This window comes from Dama dama, chromosome 5 (assembly GCF_033118175.1).
Source record: "Dama dama isolate Ldn47 chromosome 5, ASM3311817v1, whole genome shotgun sequence".
Lineage (NCBI taxonomy): Eukaryota > Metazoa > Chordata > Mammalia > Artiodactyla > Cervidae > Dama > Dama dama.
The window spans coordinates 99,087,148-99,113,149 of NC_083685.1; the positions used below are offsets into that span (position 1 = coordinate 99,087,148).

The 26,002-nt window shown below is 48.8% G+C and overlaps 1 protein-coding gene across 4 annotated transcripts in view; it reads right to left on the reverse strand.

Moving 5' to 3' along the window:
- The window catches only part of GAS7 (growth arrest specific 7), a 200,903-nt gene that overhangs the window by 122,893 nt on the left and 52,008 nt on the right, over window positions 1-26,002 (reverse strand). The window contains exon 1 of one of the 4 annotated variants that reach the window (XM_061143478.1): window positions 19,214-19,318. The exons of the other annotated variants lie outside the window; for them this stretch is intronic. Within the exon in view, the coding sequence (XP_060999461.1) occupies window positions 19,214-19,270 (57 nt within the window). The 5' untranslated portion in view covers window positions 19,271-19,318. Of the gene's footprint in view, window positions 1-19,213; window positions 19,319-26,002 lie in introns of those variants that run through there. 4 annotated transcript variants of the gene reach the window in all.

Consider the following 26,002-nt stretch of genomic DNA (forward strand, 5'->3'; position numbering starts at 1 on the left):
AAACCTCTTAAGCTGCTTCGTGAGCAGCTCAGTGAAATCACACCAGTGCCGAGAGGGGCAGCCCCCCAACACACTCTTGATAGACAAGTTCATCCCAGAAGCAGCATCAGCACCCCCACACCCCTTTCCTCAAGGGCCGAAGGAGCCTGGGTTCTCCTCTGACTGGAAGGCAGAGACCAGCTGTGTCAGGGTTCCCTAGACCACCCAGGTCTGGTTATTCACTAGGAGGACTCACAGAACCAGTATGTAGCCATGATTTATTATAACACAAAGATACAAAAAGAAAAAAAAGAAAAATCAATAAAGGGAAAAGGTGTCTGGGGCCAGGCCCTGAGGAAACCAGATACAAGCTTGCAGGAGTCTCCTCCCAGAGCAGCCATACGAGATGCACTGAATTTGTCCAGCTGTGATGGGTAGGAAGTGTGTCTACTAGGGATGCTCAGAGACTCAGAACTCTGGGGCTTGGTAAGGGGCTGGTCCCATAGGCGGGCTTCCCTGGTGGCTCAGTGGTAAAGAATCCACCTGCCAATGCAGGAGACACAGGTTTGATCTGTGGGTCAGCAAGATCCCCTGGAGAAGGAAACAGGACTCCAGTATTCTTGCCTGGGAAATTCCATGGACAGAGGAGCCTGGTGGGCTACAGTCCACAGGATCGCGATGAGTCAGACACAACCGAGTGACTGAGCATGCACCCATGGTCCCACAGGCATCCTCTGCCTGATACATAGCAAAACCCCAGACTCCCAGAAGGAAAGCAGGTGCTCAGTATGAACCACAATGTTTGAAAGAACAGTTTCCATAAGAGCCATCCTGATCGTTTCTGGAATGGTGGGAACCCTTCCTAGATCCAAGTGACATCAGCCAAAGACCAACACTTCAAGCAAGCTCTGTAAGGAGAGCAGTCCTGGGCTGGCTCTGTTAACAGTTTCTCCACACTGGATATAGAATGTTCCTTAAAAGGGACCTCCCCTGCTGTCTGGCCGGCCCATTCAGTGGCAGGAATCTGCCACTGACCCCTAGGCAGGTGACAGGTCTCTAAAACCCTTGTGCTGATGCAGAGCTCACTCCTCACAAAGCGTGCTGGCCCGTGGTTGGCCTGTGCTCATTGACAGCACGTGTCACTCAGGAACACTGGCCTGCAACTGCAATATCTCACACTGATGAGCACTTCTTATAATCACCACCACTTACTATCACTCTCTATGTCAGGCACTGGGCCCAGCATGCGACACACGTGAGCTTATTTAATATAATATTCATGGTTTACAATGGTGTCAACTATAGCTTACAGGCATGCAATGACTTGCCCAAGATCCCATTTTAAAGGGTGTGAGCCCTGGTCTATTTGACCCTACAACTGGTGACCTTGAACCCCCTATATCCAGCTTACCTTGGGAGCTCATCTTTCACTATCATTTTTGGCATGACATCATACCACTCTTGTTTACTTAATATTTTTAGTTGACTCCTTTCTTTACTTAAACAAACAAACAAACACATTTTATTTCTCAGAAAATCTTAACAGTATTCTCTGAATGGAAAATTAGTAACATCTGCCAGAAATCTACAGCACAAGAATAACTGCAACAAAAAAAACAAGCAATGCTACTCAGTCGTAACTAGACAGTTCTACCTGCCGAGGCCTGTTCTCACCCAGCACCGCCCCAAACTCTCCTTAACTGAGAGCACCGCAAAAGGAAAAAACACTTCTCCTTTTGTGATTTAATGGTTTGGAAAGTCTTGCCTGTGGACCGCTGAGACCCACCTTTGCCCAGTCTTCTGGAACACACTACACGGTTATCCCATGTGCTATAGGAACCTGCCCTGTCTGGCTCACTGTCAGGCAGCAGGGAAGAAGGCGCTGCTGGGTGGTTCCCTGTCTGCCCCATGCCCCATCCCACATCCAAGGCATTTCCCAGCTCCTCCCTGCCCCGCTGGCTCATCTGTTCACCAGCCTCTGCGGCTATTGTGCCCAGGAGTCACACAACACCAGCACCCGCTTGGGGCAGGTGCCCCTTCTGCTCCCAGCCTGGGCCCCTGTTCTCCCTCATCCCCAGTTTCTGCTCCCCTGGGCTCCATTCGGCTGGCCTTGGCTACTGGCCTGACCCTGGGGAGAGAAAATGCCACCACAGATGCTGTGCCTCTGGCCAATTTCCTAAATCAAGAGGGGCTGGGAGAGGCAGAGGGTCTCTCACAGGCAAGTCATGATCTGGGATGTGGGGGTTGGTCCGGGATGAGGGGAGCATTCTGAAGTTGGAAATGTGCCTTTTTTCTCAAACAGGGGACGACATCCCTGATTCCCACTTCCCCAACACCACATGATCTTCCGGTCCAACCCAACCACTGGCTTTAAGGAGCCATCCGATCAGAAACAGAGGGACCCACTCAGAAACCATCCAGAGGCAGCAGGCAGGAAGGCACCAAGGAACCCCAAGCATAGAAAGGCAGTGGGATAGCTGAGAGGCCAGGCTGATGAGAAAAACTGACCCAGATTCAAGTCCTGGCTCCACCATCCCCCTGGCCAAATGACTGTCCACATCTGAGGCACAGGATCAAAAGTCATACAAACCCCGTAGGGTTGTTGTGGGGTAGTGGGAAGCGCCCAGAGACTGGGCTCAGTAACATTATTTCTGTGGAGCTGGGCCCTGAATGTGAAGCCAAGAACAAGAATAGGAAACAGCCGAAGGCAGATTACTCCCCCACATGTGCAGAGAACAGCCTGTGAACAGAGAACAGCTGGAGAGGTGGGGCCCAGCCCAACAGGTGTTTCTGTCAGAGAGGTGAGGGCTTAGCCTGCAGGTCAGGGGCCTACCTATAAAAGCCAGGAAATGTCCCATGAGAAAAATAAAGACTGCAGTCATCTCATGAAAACTCAACAGGGCCATACAAAAACTGTCCTGACAGGATGAAGACAAATGTTGCCATCTTCCCCGTCATCCTCGAAAGCAGTGGTTTTCAGCCTGGCTGCCCATGAAAATCACCTGGGAGGTTGTTTTGTTGTTGTTTTTTAATTTATTTATTTTTGGCTGCGCCACACATCTTGTGGGATCTTGGTTCCTCAACCAGGGTCATGGCAGTGAGTGGTCACCAGGGAATTCCCTATCTGGGAGCTTTATAGATACCTGCATGCCCAGGAATCCCCTGGCCCGTGAAACAGGATGTCTCAGGGAGACACGTGGAGACGGCTGCCCTGCAAGCTCAAAGGTGATTCTAACACGCAGCCAATAGAGCTGCTTGGCTGTCTCTGTGGCCACCACCTGCCTCACGGGGGCCGGTAGCAGACACGACCTGGTCTACAGCTTGTTCAGCCAAGGTTAATAATAGGAAAGGTTGGGGCCCTGGGACACAAAGCCAGTATGCAGCCTGCTCTGACCATCATCTGTTCCACAGCAGCGATGTTGGCCAGCGTGGTCATCCTGGGCCTCCTCTCAGGGCAGCATCATCTCTGCCCATCCTGGGAAAAGCCAAAGGCCAAAGCTCACTGAGGGCCAGGAGTGTGCTAGAGAAGCAGGTGGTGAGGGTTTTCTGCCCACAGTCTGGGAACAGCCCCAAAGGCATTCAAGTTTCGATTTTCCTGCTGGGTATAAGAGGTTCTTCTGGCTTTAAATACCCTTGCTGTAAAGTCCTGGAGCTAGCCCATGCCCAGAGAAACCCCAGGTTCCATCACTTACTGACAGAATGATCTTTCTGTCCACCAGCCTCCTGGATCCATGGGAGCAGATAATGAGCATAAGGCAAAGAAAAGAGTGGACCACTTGCCAACACTGTTTCTGGGGCGGGGAGACTGCAGACAGAGGCTTGGGGACGGACCAACGTGCATGGATTGTCTGGCCCTAGGACTGGTGCATTACTGGCTTACCTGCCCACTGGTTTTGTGCCATTTCTCTAAAAAGGGGGAGAGGGGCTGAAAAGAAGTGAGCTGGTTGTCAGGGTGTCACAGTTCCCAGTCTGTGTTATGAGTCCAAGTGACTACGTCACTCTTGACGTAGTCTCGCCCAGGGTGGGCAGCAAAAGGGAGATTTAGGAGACCCTCCCTGGCCGGGGACCCAAGTGACGGCAAGGCGAAGGCTAGCAGGAATGAGGCAAGGAAATGGGATTTTGATTGCTCAGATTAAGTGTGGCAGGGCCGGAGAACAGTGACAAGTGACATGTGAATCACAAAGACGAAGGCTTCCCAGGATCCGACGTGTCCTAGCAGGCCCTGTGGCTCAGCCTGAGAAACAGGAAAATGGGGAAAAGGATGAAACACAGCTTGAGGCTAGCTGATACCCCTCCCCAGCCAGCGTGGGCTGGGCTCTTTCACGGTCACTGGTAACAATCCTGGAAGTCAGAATGGTTTTCATTTGAGCCTGTTCTCTAAGTCTAGAGTTCCTCTGTTGTTCCCGAGGCCCTGGGGAAAGCCAAAATGTAGATGACAAGATGACAGCATGAACCCTTGCTCCAAAAAGCCCAGTCCACACACCAGCCACAGTGAGCTGGTTAGGAACACAGCATCCAGGACCCTCCCCTGACCTCCTGCATCAAAATCTGCTTTCTGCTAAGCGCCCCAGGTGACCCGTGCTCTGGTTCATGTTTGGGAAGCTCTTATTTGCAGCAGAGGCTCTTTGTCGGCTGCACAAGGAACTAACCACATACTGAAGCATGTAACAGCCACACAGACAGCTGAGTGAAGACTTTAGAGGTGGTTTCAATTTAGGCTCAGACAGTAAAGAAACCACCTGCAATGTAAGACATCCAGGTTCGATCCCTGAATTGGGAAGATCCTCTACAAAAGGGAATGACTACCCAATCCAGTATTCTTGCCTGGAGAATTCCATGGCAGGCTATGGGGTCGCAAACAATTGGACACAACTGAGCAAGTAACACTTTCACTTTTTTCCCCCGTTTAGGCATCTCACGCTGACTCCCACCCCCGCTCCCCAGTCAAATCCATGGCTCCCGCTACTTCCTCGGTTCCCCACTCACAGACCAACCAAGGCAATCGCTGATTAAAATGTCTCCCCACAGCCACTAAACTTGATAGAGTAACCTTTCCAGATTTATTTGCCCATCTGTTCACTTCCTTATTAAATTGTTTGCCAGGCTTGTTCAAACACCGAGTGGGTACCTACTATATGTCAGGCACCAAGAAGCAGCAGATACATGGCCCAGTCAGCTTCTGGGAAGAGTCTGCCTTCTGTAAAGAGGGAAAGATGGCAGACGGACAGTCATGGCGCAGAACGGATGGGTGCAGTGCTAAGCGGAAAAACCGAGGGGTCCAGAAAGGCATCTTAGGAGGAGATGCTGCCTGCAGGCCATCCTAACAACATGTTTTTTATTCACCAGGCTTTTTGCTTTGCAGTTTCTGCTCCCTCCTGCTTGCATTCTGTTGGATGGACTGCATTTTCTTTATTTTCCTTCCAACCCCACAAACTTGGTATTTATAGAGTCTGTTTATACTACTTAGGTGGTTACACTGACATTTTTTACATGTACACTTGACTTCAAGCATACAGTTAATCGATAACTCTTTTCTGCTTCTGAATAATACAAAACTCTGCAGTGCTTTCACTTTGATCTCCTCAGCTGACCTTGGTGTCTGGAATTTGAGTCGGCAGAAGGTGCTGTTTTCTCACAAGTCCTGGAACCTTTTTGCTATCTCCTGCCACTGATCATTTTTCAGAAAAATTTCAAATTGACTCAAGAGGAAATAGAAAACCTGAGTAGATCTATAACCTTCAAAGGAATCGATTCTGCAGTCTACAATCTACATTAAAAAACAATAATAGGTTTATGTGGTTTTACTGATGAAGTTCTCTTAAACCTTTAAGGAAAAGGCAACACTTACACCATCTCTACCAGAGAGAGAAAAACAATCAATTCCTTTTAGGATACTCTGATACCAATCTTCAAAGAAAAACAATATAAGAATTAAAAGCCTACCTCTTAACCTCACAGAGCACAGGTATAAAAATCCTAAATACACATTAGGAAATTCTGGGGATGGGAGGACCATCTTATGCCCTCAATAAAGAGAAGTTTTCCTAAATAAACAGTCTACGCAGTTAATACATGTATTTGACTAGATTACAATTTAAAAATGCCACATGACAAAATATACTGTTTAAAAAATATGAAAAAGCAAGGCTTAAATGACAGTGTGATGGAAAAGTGAGCAGGGTGTGAATAGGATATGCACAGGAGAGGAAATCTGAAAGCAAATACACATATGAAAATATACACAACCTTACTAGCAATGAAGGGAAAACAAACACAAGTTAAATCTGAGGTGCAATATTTCACACGTTCAGATGGCAAAAATAAGTGTGCTGTCTTGGCTAGGGGAGCGGATATTGTATACTCTGTGGGTAGCATTACGTGTATATTTGCAAAACCTCTTTGAAAAATACAAAATCCCAAGTGGCAAAATCCCAAGGTACATACTAAGACCCAGATAATCTACTAGGTATTTATCTGTTTCAGAGGAATACTCACAGAATACTCACAAAAGGAGAAATGTACAGTTGTTTCTAATAGTCTAAAAAGTCTACCCACAGGAATCAACTATGAGATATGCATGTGCTAGAAAAATGAACCAGGTCTACATACACTGACCTGGATAAACTTCAAAAACATGCGTGAAGAAAGCCAATTCCACCAAGAGAACTATATTTAATGTACGTTTCAAAAGACATAAGACATTAGTAAATGTTTACTGCAGATGCATGCTGTTGTTGTGGTTTAGTCACTCAGTCATGTCCAATTCTTTGTGACTGCATGGGTTGTAGCCCACCATGTTCCTCTATCTATGGGATCTCCCAGGCAAGAATACTGGAGTGGGTTGCCATTTCCTTCTCCAGGGGATCTTCCTGACCCAGGGATTGAATCCGTGTCTTCTGCATTGGCAGGCGGATTCTTTACCGCTGAGCCACCAGGGAAGCCCCTGTAGATGCATACATGGTAATAAAAATTTTAAACATGTTCATGAGGCACCAACCACAGAAGAGTGGTTACCTCTACAGAGACAAGGAGAAAGGGGAACAGAACTGGAGGAACACGTGAGATTTCTTTTTTTAATGCCGAGTAATGTGTTATTGTCACCCTGTATGTTGTCACCCTGCAGAGTACATCATGCGAAATGCCGGATTGGAGGAAGTGCAAGCTGGAATCAAGATTGCCGGGAGAGATTTCAATATCCTCAGATACGCAGATGACACCACCCTTATGGCAGAAAGTGAAAAGGAACTAAAGAATCTCTTGATGAAAGTGAAACAGGAGAGTGAAAAAGCTGACTTAAAACTCAACATTCAAAAAATGAAGATCATGGCATCCGGTCCCATCACTCCATGGCAGATAGATGGAGAAACAATGGAAACAGTGACAGACTTTATTTTCTTGGGCTCCAAAATCACTGCAGATGGTGACTGCAGCCAAGAAATTAAAAGATGCTCGCTCCCTGGAAGAAAAGCTATGGCCAACCTAGATAGCATGTTAAAAGGCAGAGACATTACTGTGCCGACAAAGGTCCATCTAGTCAGAGTTATGGCTTTTCCAGTAGTCATGTATGGATGTGAGAGTTGGACTATAAAGAAAGCTGAGCACTGAAGAATTGATGCTTTTGAACCGTGGTGTTGGAGAAGACTCTTGAGAGTCCCTTGGACTGCAAGGAGATCCAACCAGTCCATCCTAAAGGAGATCAGTCCTGAATACTCATTGGAAGGACTGATGTTGAAGCTGAAACTCCATATTTTGGCCACCTGATGACTCCCTGGAAAAGACCCTGACGCTTGGAAAGATTGAAGGTGGGAGGAGAAGAGGATGGCAGAGAATGAGACGGTTGGATGGCATCATCGACTTGATGGACTTGAGTTTGAGCAAGCTCCGGGAGATGGTGATGGACAGGGAAGCCTGGCATGCTGCAGTCCATGGGGTCACATAGAGTTGGACATGACTGAATGACTGAACTAAATGTGGTATTTCTAACTGACATTTGGCAAGTGTTGATACCTGTCGAATCCAGAGATGGTGATAAGCACAGGAAAAATGTTCAACATCATTAACCCTCAGGAAAACACAAGTTGAAAATGCAATCAGAAACTACTTCATACTCACTAGAATGTTAAAAAAAAAAAATCTTGGCAAGGAACTAGGACAATTGAAAGCTCATATGTTGCTGTGAGTGACAAGTGAAGTGCAGAAACTAGTTTTGCCGTTTCTTATATAAACATACACTTATCATATGATCCAACAATTTCACTCCTAGGTATTTACACCAGAGAAATGAAAACATGTCTGAAAGACTCACATACAAAAGTCTGGAGAATTACTCATAATAGCTAAAAGCTGGAAACATCCCAAATGTCCATCAATTGACAAATGGGTTAAGTTTGGTTCTAGGAGTATGGTCAACCAATGAAATTCTACTAAGCAATAAAATGGAAATCAACAACTGATACAATATGGCTAAAGCTCAGACTTTATCCTATTCCAGGAAGCCTAACTTCAAGGGTACAAAGCCAAGATTCAAGGGTACAAACCGCATGATCCATTTCTATGAAATCCTAGAATAGGCAAAACTAACCTATGGGGTAGAAAGTAGAGGTGACCTGAGGAGATGAATAGGAGAGAAACTGGCTGCAAATGGGTAAGAGAGAACTTTTCAGAACCATGTTCCAGATGTCAATTGGAGTGGCAGTTACACAGGTGTATATATTTGTCAAGTCACTGACCTATACCGTGAGAATGGGTGAATTTTATGGTAAATAATAGCTTACAGTACATTTTATTTATTTATGGTAAATTATAATACATTTGAGCTTCTCTGGTGGCTCAGACGGTAAACGATCTGCCTGCAATACTGTACTTAGTTGCTCAGTCGTGTCTGACTCTTTGTGACCCCGATGGACTGTAGACCTCCAGGTTCCTCTGTCCATGGGATTCTCCAGTCAAGACCACTGAAGTGGGTTGCCATTTCCTCCTCCAGGGGATCTTCCCGACCCAGGGATGGAACACCCGCATTGCAGGTGGACTCTTTACCGTCGGAGCCACCAGGAAAGTTAGGAGAAGCAAGGCAGGAGACCCGGGTTCCATCACTGGGTTGGGAAGATCCCCTGGAGAAGGGCATGGCAACCCACTCCAGTATTCTTGCCTAGAGAATTCCATACACAGAGGAGCCTGGCGTGCTACACTCCATGGGGTTGTAAAGACTTGGACACGACTGAGCAACTAACACTTTTTTCATGATACACTTATGGGAAATTATATACTTTATTGTAAAATATATAAATTATAGTTGATTTTTAAAATAGCGATAGAGTAGATACATATGTTATAACTTCTTTTTTTGGTTAAAACTAAGTGGGTTTTAGAAAATATTGCATATTTTTAGAAAATAATTGCATATGCATTAACTGCATATCTTGCAGAGCAGGAGGCTTCAGGAGAAAAACAAAGAACTAAGAAGGCGCCTAATGCTAAATCCTATCCTTTCCAGTGGAAAGCTATTTCATCACTGCAGCAGTCCTATTAGAAACCCAAGGGTCCTTTGAGATTATCAAGTTCAAGTCTCTCATTTTCAGGAAAGCAGTGTCCAGATTACTGCTGCAGACATTTCTTGCTTAAGCTGCCAAGCATCCTTTACCCAAACCTTGCTTAACACCACTGCACCTTTTTTTTTAAGGAAAAAAAGGCACTCCTACTAGGTACGTTCTCCATGGATCTCTGAATCCAGGTGCCAGCCCTCCCTCTATAAGCCCTAAGGGATGCCAGGGGGAGTTTCCTTCCTCTTTCACAGGGCAAAGGTGTGCTTGCCGCCAGACGCTCTCTGCTGACACCTGGAGAGACATATGGGGTTTCCTCCTTTAACAACCAAGCATACCTGACCACACTCTGTTCGCTGCAAGATTATTCCTATCAGTCCTACCTCCTGGCCCCACACAGCTGAGCATCTTGGTTTCTATCTGCTTTCAGAAGATATCCTCAGCCTCCTGTCCATTCTGTGAGCTTCCAGAATCTTTGTAATAAATTTCACTTTGCTGACATCAAAGAAATGGTTTCTGAAGTTTGTGACCAAAGAATCCCATGTGACACATCACCCAAGCAGCATAAGGCAGGCGAAGCCCACAGTCCAGAGTTTTGAATTCTCCAGGATGTCCCTGGGTGTGGCATGCCTGGTCACTTCAGCAGTGTCCGGCTCTGTGCAACCCTATGGATTACAGCCTGCCAGGCTCCACTGTCCACTGGATTCTCCAGGCAAGAATACTGGAGTGGGTTGCCATTTCCTTCTCCAGGGGATCTTCCTGACCCGGGATTGAACCTGAGCCTCTTAAGTCTCCTGCACTGGCAGATGGGTTCTTTACCACGAGCGCCACCTGGGAAGTCAGAGGTAATGCCTCAGGGTGCTCAGCGTCACTGCTTCAACCCAGGGTGCTGGGGCACAGAATAAGAAAATGTACTCGGTGACGAATGAAGCACACTGACATGTTTTAATTTCATCCTTCCCACAACCTGGTAATACAGGGATTTGTTGATGGTGGTGGTGGTGTTTAGTTGCTAAGTTGTGTCCGACCCTTAGTGATCCCATGGACTGCAGCTTGCCAGGCTCCTCCGTCCATGGAATTCTCTAGGCAAGAATACTGGAATGGGTAGCCATTCCCTTCTCCAGGGGATCTTCCTGACCCAGGGATCGAACCCCATGCCTCCTGAACTACAGGCGGATTCTTTACCACTGAGCCACCCAGGAAGTCCAATATAGGGATTAACCCCCCTTTATCTATGAGGACACTAAAGAGGAAGAAAAATATTTTTTCAAGGTTACACAGCTCATAAGTGACAGTGCCAGAACCTGAGCCAAATCTGTTCAAACTTTAAAGTCTGGCTCCTGTCACCTCATCAGGCTGCCTGGCCTCAAGAAAACATTCCTGCTTCACAATTAGGTCACTGGGACTTCAACTTGGGTATCAGAGGCACAATGGGATGTTGGCTGCACCCACAAAGTAGAAGGGTTGGGGGTGGGGCAATGCATACACTGGGTCAGGACACTCACCCAGGGAAGTGTCACAGTGGATGGGGTGATGGGGTGAAGATGCTGCAGCCTTAGGGAGAACAGACATGCCCAGGGAACAATGTGGGAACCATCCACATCCCTGAGGAGTGGAAGTAAATTCTTTCTGCTTGGAGATGAATACATGTTCACATTCCCATGGCAACGGAGCATGCGCACTGCTGCCCATACCTGTAAGTGAGTGACTCACATTTTTGGCATCGCACTAGCCCAGTCCTAAGTCATTAGCTAATCAGCTGAGAATGCTTACACTCTGCAGCAGGGAGGACGGGTAAACAGGGTCTCAGTGTGTCCCTCTGAGGCTCTGAGAGCAGAGATCACGTTTCCTTGGCTTTGGCACAGCATTTGCAATACCTGGCGCGGTCCCTGCTCTCAAACCATCATAAGGAACCTGAGTTTGTTCTGGGCTCTCTAAACAGAGGGGATAGGAGCAGAGTTTCAGTTAAAACCAAGTGTTAGATGCTCAGTCGTGTCTGACTCTTTGTGACCCCATGGCCTGCAGCCTGCCAGGCTCCTCTGTCCATGGAATTCTCCAGGCAAAAATACTGGGGTGGGTTGCCATTCCCTTCTCTAGAGGATCTTCCCAACCCAGGGATCGAACCTGGGTCTCCCGCATGGCAGGCAGATTTTTTATCATCTGAGTCACCAGGGAAGCCCATTAAACATGATGGGAAAAGCGAATCAACTCAGGTTGCACAAGCTGATGAAATCGGTAATAACTGCAGTCAGTGCAGAAATCCAGTTTCAGACCAAAGCTTCTTCATGGATCCTGATGGGTGCGCTAAGAGATCTGCTGGGGTGTCAGGCATGATCTCAGGCATGCATCGAAGCTACTTGAACTACAGAACAGATGGGGGCATGGAGTGAGTGATTAAGAGCTGTAGCATAGATTCCCAAGAGATCCCAGTTCCAGAGGCCTTTGCAGGCAGAGGAGGCCTAGAAGCTACAAGGATCCCCTCAGACCAACCTGGAAAACCTTCAGTGGCTCCCAAGTAACTAAAAATGGTTCTGTCAATTTAACAAAGGACCTCCCCAAGGCACCGGCAGATACAGGGAACAGTTACATGAAAGGTTCCCCCCTCCGGCCCCCTGCCCTCTAAACAGAGGGAACAACTGTGATTCCCACTTAGTTTTAGGAGAGTTCATTAAGAGGTTCAGGTGTGCATGGGAAAACTCACAAAAGAAACTATCCTTGAAGGAAACATCCCACCCACCCAGACTGCAGAGGGAGCTGGGCCTGGCCTCCCCGGGTGGCGTGTGTTTGTGTGTGGGGTGGGTGTTGTATACACAAACTGCCTCAATTTCCGCTGAGCAGGCACATGTCTCCCGGAAGATGGGATCACCAGGGAAGACGTGGGCCAGGATGCTTTTTGAGAGGCAGTAAGCATCATCACCATGTCAACAACACATGCCAGAAAAGGCTGACGCTGGAGCTTGGCATGGACTTGGCCCTGCTTGGCAATGAGCTTGTCGGTCCCTGGGATGCAGGGGGCCAGGTGCCCATGCCGCGTGTCTACACTGCACCCAGCAGACATGCCTTGCACACTGAAGACATTCAATAAAGATTCACTGAATCATGATGGATGATGAATGAATGAAACAATGAAGAGGCCTTTCTGAACAGCTCCCTCAAACAGTTCTGAAGCCTTCATCACTGTGAAAAGGATGGACTCAGCAAGCCTAAGGTCTCAGAAGGCAGTCAGCCCACCACCGCTGAGCTCAGAAATGATGACCCCTTTACAGCTCAGAAATGGAAGAAGGGCTGAAGTCGGAGGCCCCCGAAGTTCTGAAATCCAAAAAAAAAAAAAAAAAAGAAATGAAATCCACAGGCCCCTGATGATGTGATGGCGTTCAGTCACTCAGATGTGTCCGACTCTTTGCGACCCCATGGACTGTAGCCTACCAGGCTCCTCTGTCCATGTGATTTCCCAGGCAAGAATACTGGAGTGGATTGCCATTTCCTCCTCCAGGGGATCTTCCTGACCCAGGGATTGAACCCCTGTCTCCTGCATTGACAGGCGGATTCTTTACTCCTGAGGCACCAGGGAAGCCCAACCCCCCAGACCCCTAAGCATCCTTTAATAAGAAAATAATTGAAAATAAGAAATGCATCCACCTGTTAGGGAGTATAGCCAGAAGGAGGGGAGAGAATAAAATCCTGATGGGCTAGGTCAAAAGGGAGGCTGGGGCTTCACCCAGAGCAGATGTCCCCAACCTCACTGTCAGGGTACAACTGCACCAGGTACAATTTCAGTAACATTAAAGAGGGTGAAGGAGAGGCCTGTGCGTCTTTAAAAAGAAAAAAGAAGAGGTGGGGGAGAATACATTACCGAGCCAGCGAAACTGAGGTTCTATTAGGGGCACCAAGAAGGTGGGCTGGGGTCAGGAGGAGGACGGAGCCGGGGTACAAGATCCCAGGGAACCCAGCTGCCGGCAACCTCCTCATCTCCCAACCGTCCGGTATTCTGGGCCCCTAAGTTGAGTCAATGAGGGTTCAGGAGAAGGGGACCACGCGTGCCAACAGGAAGCTCCCTGGCCTCTGGCCCACTCTCATTAAACCCGCACAGGCCAGGCTGAGGGAGGCTCCACGCGGGCCTAATTACCGAGCCTCTTTTCACAAGGCTCAGTCAGCCCAGCGCAATGAGGGACTCAAGGTAAATCCTCACCCAGTCCGGCGTCTCTAACAGAAAGATAAATCACCCTTAATGACCCAGGGCGGGCTGCCACACATGCTATTTCTGGAGCCATTGATTTCCATGCTGGCAGTTGGGGGGACACGTGGTGTGGGCACAAAACCCCGGAGCAGGGAGGTCAAGTGCAGCACGTCGGATTTCAGCGCGGGGAGAAGCTGGGAGGATGGAGTGGAGGGGAGAGAATTAGTGAGAGTTCCCATGACCCGTTTCCCTGATCCAGACCCTGGGAGTGCCATAGTGGATGGAGAAAATTGTAGCAGGAAAAATGAGATGAGGTCTGGCTGTGGTCAGGGACCTCTCCAGTACAATCTCTCCACACTAGAAGGTGTGGCCCCCAAATCTGGCCTGGAGCTTTGCAGCCAGAGCAAAGAGGGAAATGTGTTTGGCTAAAGGGTCCTCCATGTCCTTAGGATAAAACAAGCCACCTGCTCAAGGCAAGCACCATTCCTACCTTAAAGCCAAAGAAATTCCTCCCACCAGACAGAAAAAGAAGATAGTTTTAAAAAAAAAAAAAATCTTTAAAGACCATGAGCTTCAAGCAGGGCGGGGAGGGAGGGATGGGGGGATGGGCAATGAGTGTTTAAGGGTACAAGGTCTCCTTTGGGGTTGCTAAAGATGTTTTGGGACTAGACTGAAGAGATGGTCACACAATATTGCAAATACACTTAAGTATGAGTGAATTTTAGTTTAAAAGGTTAATTTTAGGTTGGGTGAATTTCATCTCAGTCTTTAAAAGAAATCATGTCATGCCTCCAGTCAACTCTTTCCCACCTTCCTATCTCCCTCTATTCCTCTATTCTAACGGAGGCCCTGTCCACTCTTGGCCCACACGTTCTCCTCCCCACCCCACAGACATACACTTCTCAGACCCCACAGGTTTGTTCCCTGATTTTATTCAGGCCTCTGTTCAAACGTTCGCAACCAGAGGTCCTTCCTGTCACCCTCATGAAAATAGCAACTCCTATTACACTCTATTCTGAGAATATAGAACCTCGTTGTTGTTGTTTAGTTGCTAAGTCGTGTCCGACTCTCTGCGACCCCATGGACTGTAGACCTGCTAGGGTGCTCTGTCCATGGGCTTTTCCAGGCAAGAACACTGGAGTGGGTTGCCATTTTCTCCTCCAGGGGATCTTCTTGACCCAGGGATTGAACCCAAGTCTCCTGCACTGGCAGGCAGATTCTTAACCACTGGACTACCAGGGAAATCTGATAAGCCACATTTTGCTTCAGAAACACAGGCCACTGACACCTCAAGTTCAACATGTCCAGAACCAAACTCCATTCCCACCCCATCCCTGCCATATATACGTATGCTGATGTTGTCCAATCGCTAAGTTGTGTCCGACTCTGTGACCCCGTGAACGGCAGCACGCCAGACTCCTCTGTCCCCCACTATCTCCTGGAGTTTGCCCAAATTCATGTCCATTGATTAGGTGATGCTATCTAACCATCTCATCCTCTGCCGCTCTCTTCTCCTTCTGCCTTCAATCTTTCCCAGCATCAGGGTCTTAATAAATGTGGGCACACGTGGGGCCCTTGAGGGGCACACGGGGCCCCGGGAGTGGGCATGAGTGACGGGTCCCCTTCCCCCTACACTGCTCTGGGACTGCCCCTGAGCCTGTTTCTGAAATCGCGCTTGTGAAATAAGCCTGCTGGAGCAGATGATCTATCCCAGAGGCCCCTTCCAGCATCACAGGCCGTGAGTCATTGGAAAAAGGCAGAGGGAGTCGGGGACCCGCCCGTCCAGTTCCCCCTCTCCCCCAGTCCCACCCCTGTTTACCAAACAGTGCCTGCCCCACCAGCCCCTGCAAAGCCAGGACGCATTCCCGCGGAGCTCCAGGAAAGGTGATGCAGAAAGCCCTGCATCCAACCACTACACAGGCTGAAGGGGGCAGCCGGAGCAGGCGGGGACTTTGCTTCTCTGGCTGGTGAGAAGTTTAAACTGGGTCACAGTGTCAAGTGACCTGAGAGGGGCATCTTTCCACTGGCCTGGAGTGGATTTGGCAGAGGCAGCCAGCCTCTCTCTGTGTGGAGGCTGGAAGTGAGGGACGAACTGGAATTCTTAATTCCTCTTCCAATTTATTTCTCCCCTAGTATTCTTGCTCAGGTGACCAAGTTGGATGGTCAGGCATGAAGTGAATCCTCTAACACTCCACACGCTTGCTCTATGGAATACACCTGATATCGCAGGGAAGTGAGCCATCCCAGGCAGTTACAACAGTGCCATTGTGCCTGCATATAACACTTGGTCTTGAAAAGAAAGCTTCATCTACGTGGATGGACCTAGACATTGTCATATTGAGTGAAGTAAGTCACAGAAGGAGAAATATTATATGATATCCCTCATATGTGGAATCTAAAAAGAAATGATACAAAGATGAACTTCCTTAGAAAACAGACTCACAGACTTGGAGAAAGAAGTTACAGTTGTGGGGCAGGGGAGAATGGGGGAAATGGGATAGTTAGGGAGTTTGGGATGGACATCTACACACAGCTATATTTAAAATGGATAACCAACAAGGACCTACTGTATAGCACAGGGAACCCTGTTCAGTGTTATGAGGCAGACTGGATGGGAGGGGATTGTGGGGGACAATGGATACACGTCTTTGTATGACTCTTTCCGCTGTGCACCTAAAACTACCACAACAGTGTTAATTAGCTATACCCCAACACAAAATAAAATGTTAAAGAAAAAAAACAAAGTTGTATCTTCATGACTTTACAAGATTAGTCGCCCTGTGACCAGTCCGTGTGATGCCTCTGCCCAATTTTATTTCCTGAGAAATCTTTGTTCTCTCACAAACCAAACATTGCTCAAACCTGACAGCTAACTTCCTCCCAAACTCACAATCAGGCTCTACTTCATACCAAAAGGCACATGATGGGGACAGGACAGGGCCAGGACTTCTCTCTTCGATCCTGCTGGGCTGGAGGAATATTTCCAGCTTATTATTAGTCCAGCTCCTTAGCACCTTCACAGGCAATCAGGAAAGAGGGAAGAAAAGAGGCAGCTATCCCACTCCTTGTTAGGACTTTTGAAGGTTCAGAAGGAGGAAACGGAAACTTTAGGTTAAAAGAAGTCTTGGGGGGATAATTCAGGTTTAACAGATGATGAAACAAGTGATGTATATGGTTCCTGGCAGCCTTGCCTTTTTGTGATTAATTTCATTATATTTCTAGGCCTGCAACTGGCAGCCTTGCGTATTAGCACAGAGGAACAAAATCTGGCTGCTGGACTTTTCAAAAGAATGGTCCCTATCTGCCAGCCTGGCACCTCACTGCCACGTTCTCTTCTTAATGTCCCTGCATGGACACAGGCACACAAAATCTCACACACAGTTAACACGGGGATCACCACTTCCCACGACCTCATTCCCCCAAGCTCCTTGCAGCTGTTGCCTTTACACCATGAGACTTTTCCCTTGACGTTGATGACACGAGCCATTCAGTTCCCTCTCTGCCTGAGAGTTGGACCTCTCCCCTCAAATGCCTTCCAGGCTCACATCAAGGATTCCATCACTGCCACGTCTCATTGGTCACAACGTCGGGTAGATTTCCATTCTTCTCCCACTGGAATCAGCTGACCTTAATTTTCCTCTGGGTACCATTCTTATTCCTTCCACAGTCCGGGGGGTTAGGATGACCCCACCTCTCAACTATGCCATCCTAGGCTCCACTGGAAAGCTGCCCAGTGATTTTCCTCTTTCCTTGGAATTACTAAGAGTTTTTAGCATCTTTCTGAAGAGGTGACTAAGCTAGAAAATGCCACCAACATAGAGGAAAGTAAAGCCAGGAGATGAAGGATTTTGAGGACACTGCCTTTGCCTCTTCTACTAGTTATTTTACTAATAGAATTACTAGCAAATAAGCAAATAATAATAATTAATATTACCACATATCAGAGTATTGTGTGCTCAGTCATGTCCGACTCTCTGCAATTCCATGGACTGTAGCCCACCAGGCACCCCTGTCCAGGGGATTATCTTGGCAAGAAGACTGGAGTGGGTTGCCATTCACTTCTCCAGGGATCGTCCCAACTCAGGGATCGAACCCACGTCTCCTGCACTGGCAGGCAGATTCTTTACCAGTGAGCCACCAGGAAAGCCCACTGTGTACCAAATTAAACCAAAACTCAGTGGTTTCAAACAACAGACATGCGGTCTCAGTTTCTGTAGGTCAGGGATCTGGGTACAGTTTACCCAGACTTTGAGACTTAGCCAGACTTCTGAGCAGACTTCTCACAATGCTGCTACCCAGGGTCAAGTTCTCCACCTTCCCAATCTAATCCCTCTCAACTCTGGTCAATCTACCTCCAAAGTTCATCCATTATCCACCCAGTGCTGCCACCCCGTTCCCAGGGCACCAACACCACTCCCTGTATCATCACAATGAGCTTCAAATTGATTCTCCATCCCTTCCAACCTATTCTCTACAGGGCAGCCAGAGAGAACTTAGAACACAGTCATCAGATTACATCAAGCCCCTCAACCAAAGTCATCCAAAGATTTTGCACTGCTCTTTGAAAAAAGAAATCCAAACTACTTCTCCTAATTCACAAAGCAATAAAGTCTGCCCTTCTACTTACCCGATCCCTCATCATTTTATACCACATCCCCTCTAGCCACACCAACCTTCTTTGCCCTGTGCCGTTCAATGCAGTGTGGTTCCCAGCCATATGTTGCTTTTTTAAAGTTAAAACAGTGACAACTAAAATAAAATGTGAAATTCAGTTCCTAAGTATTCGCAGACACCTTTCAAGTACTGAGCTGTCACATGGGGCTGGCGGCCACATGACCAGAACAGATGACCAGGAAATGACCAGAACATTTCCATCACTGCAGATGAAGCTTGGTCTTCGCTGTCCTAGCTGCTCCTTGGGAAAAGTTCAGTCCTTCCTCATGGCTTTGGCATGGGGCTGTTACCTCTGCCTTTCCCCCAGCAATTTGTTCCCATGGCTGGATCCAGACATCGGCTTAAGTGGGAGGTTCCCCCACAAGCACCGATCTAAAGAAGCCACTGTTTAGTCACTTCCAACCACAGGAACCAATTTAATCCTGCAGAGCATTTACCATGGGCTGAGGCCCTCCTTGTTTATTTGGGTTTGTCTGCTTATTGCCCAACTCCACCCACGCCTCCTCACCCCGAAGCAGACTTCCAGCATCAGGGACCTTGTCCGGCTGGCTCACAGCATTCCGGCGCCCAACACACCTGCTCAATTAGTATTAGCTGATTGTTAGACCTACGCCACTCAGATTTCCTCTTAAATCACCCTTTCTCCACCTTCCCTGCCACCGCCCAGCCTTCATCCCCACCGACAACGCTGCGGACAGAATCCTGCCTCTGCCCTATCCTAAGCCCGCAAACACTCGCAGATGAATCTTGTCAAGTGCTCCTCCTGTCAGCCCAGTCCCCTGTTCCTGTCCCTTCTGGCCCCAAACAGCCTCCGTGTCCCCACAGGCTGCATGCCTGTTCCTACCTCTGCGCTGCCGTCAAGCCTTCCGCTCTGCTTGGAGTAACCTCCCGGCTTCTCCATGCAGCCGCACCTTCGCCTGCCTCCCAGGTGTGGCTCAGGTGGCGGCTGCTTCTGCAGACACCGGCCCCTCCTCTGGTCTCCTCCAGCACTTCCTGTCTGCAGCCCGGCTTCTGTGCTTACTCACAGAAGACAAGACGTTCCACCTCCCACACATACCCCCCACCCCCACACACATTATCATCCCCGAGACGACTCCTAAGAGGGGTGCTTCTCAAACTTCACTGAGGAGCAGAGTCAATGAAGGGTTCACAAAGACACAAGGTCAAGGCTTGTGGACACAGGATAAGATCTGGGCTTCTGGGCTTTCCCCACAATCCCCAGGTGATGCGGAGACACAACTGTAAGCTGCACCACTTTCTTTTCTTTTTTTTTTTGATGTATATTTGACTTACAATGTTTTGTTAATTTCTGCTGTACACAAAGTGATGTAGTCGTACATACATAAACATTTTCTTTCATACTCTTTTCCATTATAGTTTATCATAGGATATTGAATATAGTCTCCTACATGATAGAGTAGGACCTTGTTGCTTGTCCACCTTATATATAATAGTTTGCATTTGCTAACCCTAAATTCCCAATCCACCCCTCTCCCACCCCACTCCTTAGCAACCACTTGTCTGTTCTGTATGTCTGTGAGTCTGTTTCTCTTTCGTAGATAAACTCATTTGTGTCCTATTCTAGATTCCACATATAAGTGACATATGGTATTTGTCTTTCTCTGACTTTCTTCACTTAGTATGATAACCTCTAATCCATCCTTGAGAGTTCCTTGGACCGTAAGGTGATCAAACCAGTCAATCCTAAAGGAAATCAGTCCTGAATATTCATTGAAAGAACTGATGCTGAAGCCGAAGCTCCAATACTTTGGCCACCTGATGCAAAGAACTGACTCATTGGAAACGATCCTGATGCTGGGAAAGACTAAAGGCAGGAACGAGAAGAAGGGGATGACAGAGGATGAGATGGCTGGATGGCATCACTGACTCAATGGACATGAGTTTGAGCAAGCTCCAGGAGTTGGTGAAGGACAGGGAAGCCTGGCATGCTGCAGTCCATGGGGTCGCGAAACATCAGATAGGACTGAGCGATTGAACTGAACTGAGTCCATCCATGTTGCTGCAAATGGCATGATTTTATTCTTTTTTATGGCTGAGTCATATTTAATTGTATATATGTACTACATCTTTATTCACTCATCTGTCGACAGACATTCAGGTTTTCACGTCTTGGCCACTTTAAACAGTGAACTGCACTGATTTAGAACATCAGAACTTCAAGGAGTGGCTCAAGTCTTGTCCATTTTCACCAATAGGGAACAACTGGGAAAGGCCCGACTTGGTTAATGACGTTCTCTCACACAAACTTGCTCTTTTACAAGTACTGAAAGCTACCCCCTGGAGCAGGCTGAAAAACGGGCCCCCAAATGGAGCCACATCTTAATCTCTGGAACCTGCAAATGTTACCTTGAAAAGAAAAAAAGGACGTGCCAGGTATAATTGAGCCAAGGAATTTGAGATGAGAAGGTTATCTGGCCAGACCCTAAATACACTCACAAGGGTCCTTATAAGAAGGAGACAAGGTCAAAGAGGGAAGGAAGCCAACACCAGGCCAGAAATGGGGAGAAAAAGCAATAGGACATGCAGCCCTGAGTCCTGGAAGGAGCTTTTAGAAGATGGAAAAAGAAAGGAATGGACGAATGCCCCCCCACCCAGGGTTCCCCAGGAGAAGCCAGTCTTGGGACACTGATTTTAACCTCATGACTCATCTCAGACTTTGGCTCTTCAGATCTATGGAAGGGATGTGAAACTACTACATTTGCGGCAAGAGAAAACTAACACTTCCTTTTCTGTAACTGGGCGAGGTAAAGTTCTAAGTGCCTAAGGATCATGATTTTCCTCTTATTTCATTACTGAAAAGACAACACGAGATGCTCCATTCGAACAGGGCTGGCTTGCTCTGTTCATGCCTGTGTCCACAAGGCCCAGGTCAGGGTCTGCCACGGACATCTGTGGACATCGAAATTCCTCAAGGAAGGCCCATTGGTGAAATGAGGCAGGAAGGTGTTTCAGAAAACAAACAAACAAAAAGATGCTCTTTCCATTGATTTATTGTTACAGGGTTTAAAAAAAACAGCAGCAGCTGCAAGGTGAAGAAGAGAAAGCCATCACAGTATGAAGGGAAATAAAAACACATGTACATTTGCAAACATCTGCATGATTTCCTCCACACCCACAAGAAAGTGATAACTTGCTCACTTCTGGGAGGTGAACTGAGAGATAAAGGACAGGGGTAAGAGGTGGGCCAACGTTCACTCTATTTTTAGTGCTTATCAAATGTCAGAATTCATCTATATATTACCTAGTCGGTAAGAATGTGCTCACGTCACTTGAGTCATGTCTGACTCTCTGTGACCCCATGGACTGTAGCCTGCCAGGCTCCTCTGTCCATGGGATTCTCCAGGCAAGAATACTGGAATGGGTTGCCATGCCCTCCTCTGGCAGATCTTCCTGAACCAGGGATCTAACCTGCATCTCTTATGTCTCCTGCATTAACAGGCGGGTTCTTTACCACTAGCACCACCTGGGAAGCCCTCTGTATTTCTTAGTGCTCATCAAATGTCAGAATTCAACTGGATATGACATATTCAGTGAGAATAAAACTGACAAAGATACATTCCTGGGATCTGCACTCAACAAAGAGTTTAAAACCTACCCCATACACCTCCTTCTGCATGGATGCTACAGCCTCGGTGGGAAGACGTCACCTGCCAGGTGAGTAGGCCTAGGGGACCAGTTGCACAGCAAGCAGCCTCAAGTCAACCCCCGGCCCTCCCAGTGCCACGAACGCCCCGTCTGCTCCCCTGTGGTCCAGGGCCTCCAAGGAGGAGGAGGAGGAGTTCCTTAAACCCTGGTCCTCAGCAAACCCAGGCTGTGTTCCAACCCTGGAAGTGATCAGGGCTGCTCCTGCTCCTGCCTAAATCCTGGTTTCTGGGTCCATTTCTGACTAGGGTGCCACCCCACCCCAGGGCACCCACCGCCACGGCGATGATGCCTTGCCAGCCTCTCAAGCTAGGGCAGCAAATGCAAGTGGGTTGCATGGCTGCGTCCAATAATCATTATGGACACCAGCCCGTGGCAGGTCTGTGTCCAATTAGCCACCCCCACAACAACGCCATGGCAACAAAGGTAATATTATTGTTCCACGAAGAGACAGAGAAACTCACACACACACACACATGTGTTGTATGGCAGCTTTCACAGCCACAGAGATATCACTTCCCCACACCCTTTGACTTGTGCCTCCCACTTCCCGACGACAATGCAGCTCCTCTGATGGGAAGTCACTGGCTCGGGCAATTACCTCTTCACACCCTCCACGCTGTGAGCCCTTCACAGGAAACAGCACGAGTCCCAGGCAAGCTGGGTGTGGGGGCTGTGAGCCTCCCTCCCTCTGCCTCCTCCGGGAGGCAAGGAGGCTGGCCAGAGGCAGGATGGCCTCCAGGTAAAGCTCCAAGCTGCCCTCTGTCTGTCTGGCTCTCTGTTTGGCTGGCTAGCTGGCTTCCCCACGCCAGACCCAAGCGGGGCGCTGGGGTTTTGGTGGCTGCAGCCCTGAGCCACACGCTAATCTTCAGACCCAAATGTGGAAAGCATTAACCCAAATGGAAAGACATAAATCAGGAGCGGAGCTGATGGCACCGAGGAAAACAACTCTGCTCAGAGAGCCTGGGCTGTTGCACAAGAGCAGAGTGAGTCACCCGCCAGCAGGGGGAGGACCAGGGAGGGAGGAGGGAGGGGAGCCCTGTGGGATGGGCGGGTGGACGGGAGGGTGGAGCGGTGCAAAAACACAGCTGTAGGCTCATCACTAACCGCACTTCATCAGCAGCCTGTGGGGAGGGGGGCAAAAATGTCACCTCTCCTCCCCAACCCAGGAAGCCTTTCAAAGCATGTCCTCCCTGGAGGAGACAGCAGGAAGGAGTCTTCCCACAGCCAACCGGTCACCCTTTGCACCCTGCAGCTGTGTCCTGGGGAAGCAAACCTCAGGCCCTCTAAAAAGAAGGTCTTCTGTACCCTTCTTTGCTCCTCCCTGGCCGTGTGCCATGTCATTTTGGGGTCCTCAAGCTGAGATGCCCATCGTGGGTACACAACTCTTGTCCTGCCTGCTTGCCCATCACTACTGTTTCATATCTTCTCTTCCTTTCCTTCTTCCAAACACTCCATCTTCCACCCAAGCAACTGGGGACAAGACCATCAGCTTCCCCATCCCTACTCCCTGGAGACAATCTCCAGGCTTCCTGTAAGACCCTGCCTCACCCACCAACTCCCCTGCGAAGCGAAAGGGGGACTTCCCTGGTGGCTCAGGGTAAAGAATCAGCCTGCAATGCAGGAGACACGGGTGTGATCCCTGGGTGGGGAAGATCCCCTGGAGAAGGGAGTGGCTATCCACTCCAGTATTCTTGCCTGGAGAATACTCTGCCAAGACTGATTCCCAGCCTTCAAGCTCTAAGCACCTGCTCTGAGGAGGCCCTGCTGTCCCTGGGTGTGGCCTCAGGAAGGAGGAGCCCTAAAGAGATAACGTTGGGAGAGTGGAAGCACTGGGAGGTCTGAGCCCTCAGGGCTCTAGAAATTACCATGGCAACACCATAGCTTTTGGCAGGACCCCTCCTCATCTCACTCTGATGAAACAAGGTTGTGTTTAGAGATCAACAAGATCTCTTAGACTCTGACAGCAATGTCGTAACATTAATAGAACTTACACCCCTGTGAGTAGAGACACAAGACAGCTGGATAGATGAGTAAATGACTCAGTTTTGTTGAAAGGTGACAAGTGATGGAGAAAAAGAACACAGTAGGGTAAAGGGGTGGGCATAGTGGGGTGAGCAAGAGAGTCAAAAGACATGAAAGAGTGGGTTAGTTTCTGGTGGCTGCTGCACCAAATTAATACAAACTAATTGGCTTCCCAGTGGTCATGTATGGATGTGAGAGCTGGACTGTGAAGAAAGCTGAGCGCAAAAAAATTGATGCTTTTGAACTGTGGTGTTGGAGAAGACTCCTGAGAGTCCCTTGGACTGCAAGGAGATCCAACCAGTCCATCCTAAAGGAGTTCAGTCCTGGGTGTTCATTGGAAGGACTGATGCTGAAGCTGAAACCCTAATACTTTGGTCACCTCATGCGAAGAGTTGACTCATTAGAAAAGACCCTGATGCTGGGAGCGATTGGGGGCAGGAGGAGAAGGGGACGACAGAAGATGAGATGGCTGGACGGCATCACTGACTCAATGGACATGAGTTTGAGTAAACTCTGGGAGTTTGTGATGGACAGGGAGGCCTGGCGTGCTGTGATTCATGAGGTCACAAAGAGTCAGACGCGACTGAGCAACTGAACTGAACTGAACTGGCTTCCCAGGTGGCTCAGTGCTAAAGAATCCGCCTGTCAATGCAAGAGATGTGGGTTTGATCCCTGGGTCAGGAAGATCCCCTGGAGAAGGAAATGGCAACCCACTCCAGTATTCTTGCCTGGGAAATCCCATGGACAGAGGCGCCTGGTGGGCTACAGTCCTTGGGGGTTGCAAAAGAGTCGGACACAACTCAGTGACTAAACAACAACAACAAAGCAGCTTAAAGTTACAATATAAATGCGTTGCCTTCCAGTTCTGGGGTCAGAGGCCTAGAAAGGGGTCAAGGTACTGGCAAGGCAGTTTCTTCGAGAGACCCTAAAAAGAACCTGCTTCCATGCCTCTCCTCTCAGCTTCTAGACGCTGCCCGCATTCCTTGGCTCAAGGCCCCTTCCCCACATTCTGAATCTCTAGCTTCTGCTGTCACATCTACTCCAGACCTGATCCTCCCGCCTCCCTCTTCTACAGGTCCTTGTCCTTACACTGGACCCATCGGAATAATCCAGAACCACCTCCTCATCACAAGAGCCTTAATTTACTCATAGCTGCAGAATCCCGTCTGCCTTGTAAGGTAACGTCCCCACAGGCTCTGGGGACTAGGCCATGGACATCTGTGGAGACCATTACTCAGTCCACTGCAGGGAGTGAGCCACGCGGGCTGCCAGGGCCCTGAGGAGGAAGTGTGCCTGGAACATCTGCAGGAAGGCCAGAGAGGCAGGGTGAGGGAGGCGAGCGAGTGAGGGGGAGGAGAGGCCCCAGAGTCAGGGCAGTCACGTGTCTGACTGTGTAGCTCCTCGTCAGCTACGGTGGGGACCTCTTCAGCATTTACTCTGCTATCGTGGGGGCCCACCCAGATGTTCTTAGTCAGGAGGCGACCGTTCACATCAAAGGGTACGATGCTGGTGCTTGTGGCTGGGAGCAAAATGACAGTGGTGGGGGTGGTGAGGAGTGGTTGGAATTTTTTTTTTTTAAAGTTGTACCTGGAAGGAGGAGCTCACATGCTTACCTGACAAACCAAATACGAGATGTGAGAGAAAGCGAGGGGAGGGGGTTGTCAAGGTTTTTGGCCAGAGCGGCTGAAGCGACAGACTTGGAGGTCACGGAGCAGGACAGGCTTCGGGTGGCGTGGACAGGCAGAATGGCAATGCCGACTGGATATAGGTCAGGAGGTCAGGGGCAAAACTGATGAGCTCAGGCTGGAAATGGGCTTGCTGGCCACAGCTGAAGGCTCTCACGAGGGTGCTGCCAGGGATCCGGACTGGGCCCAACCACCAGGCTAAGAGTGGGGTCTGGGTTTGACCCTGAGAGGAATGGGACATGCCTGGGCCCTGTGGCGGC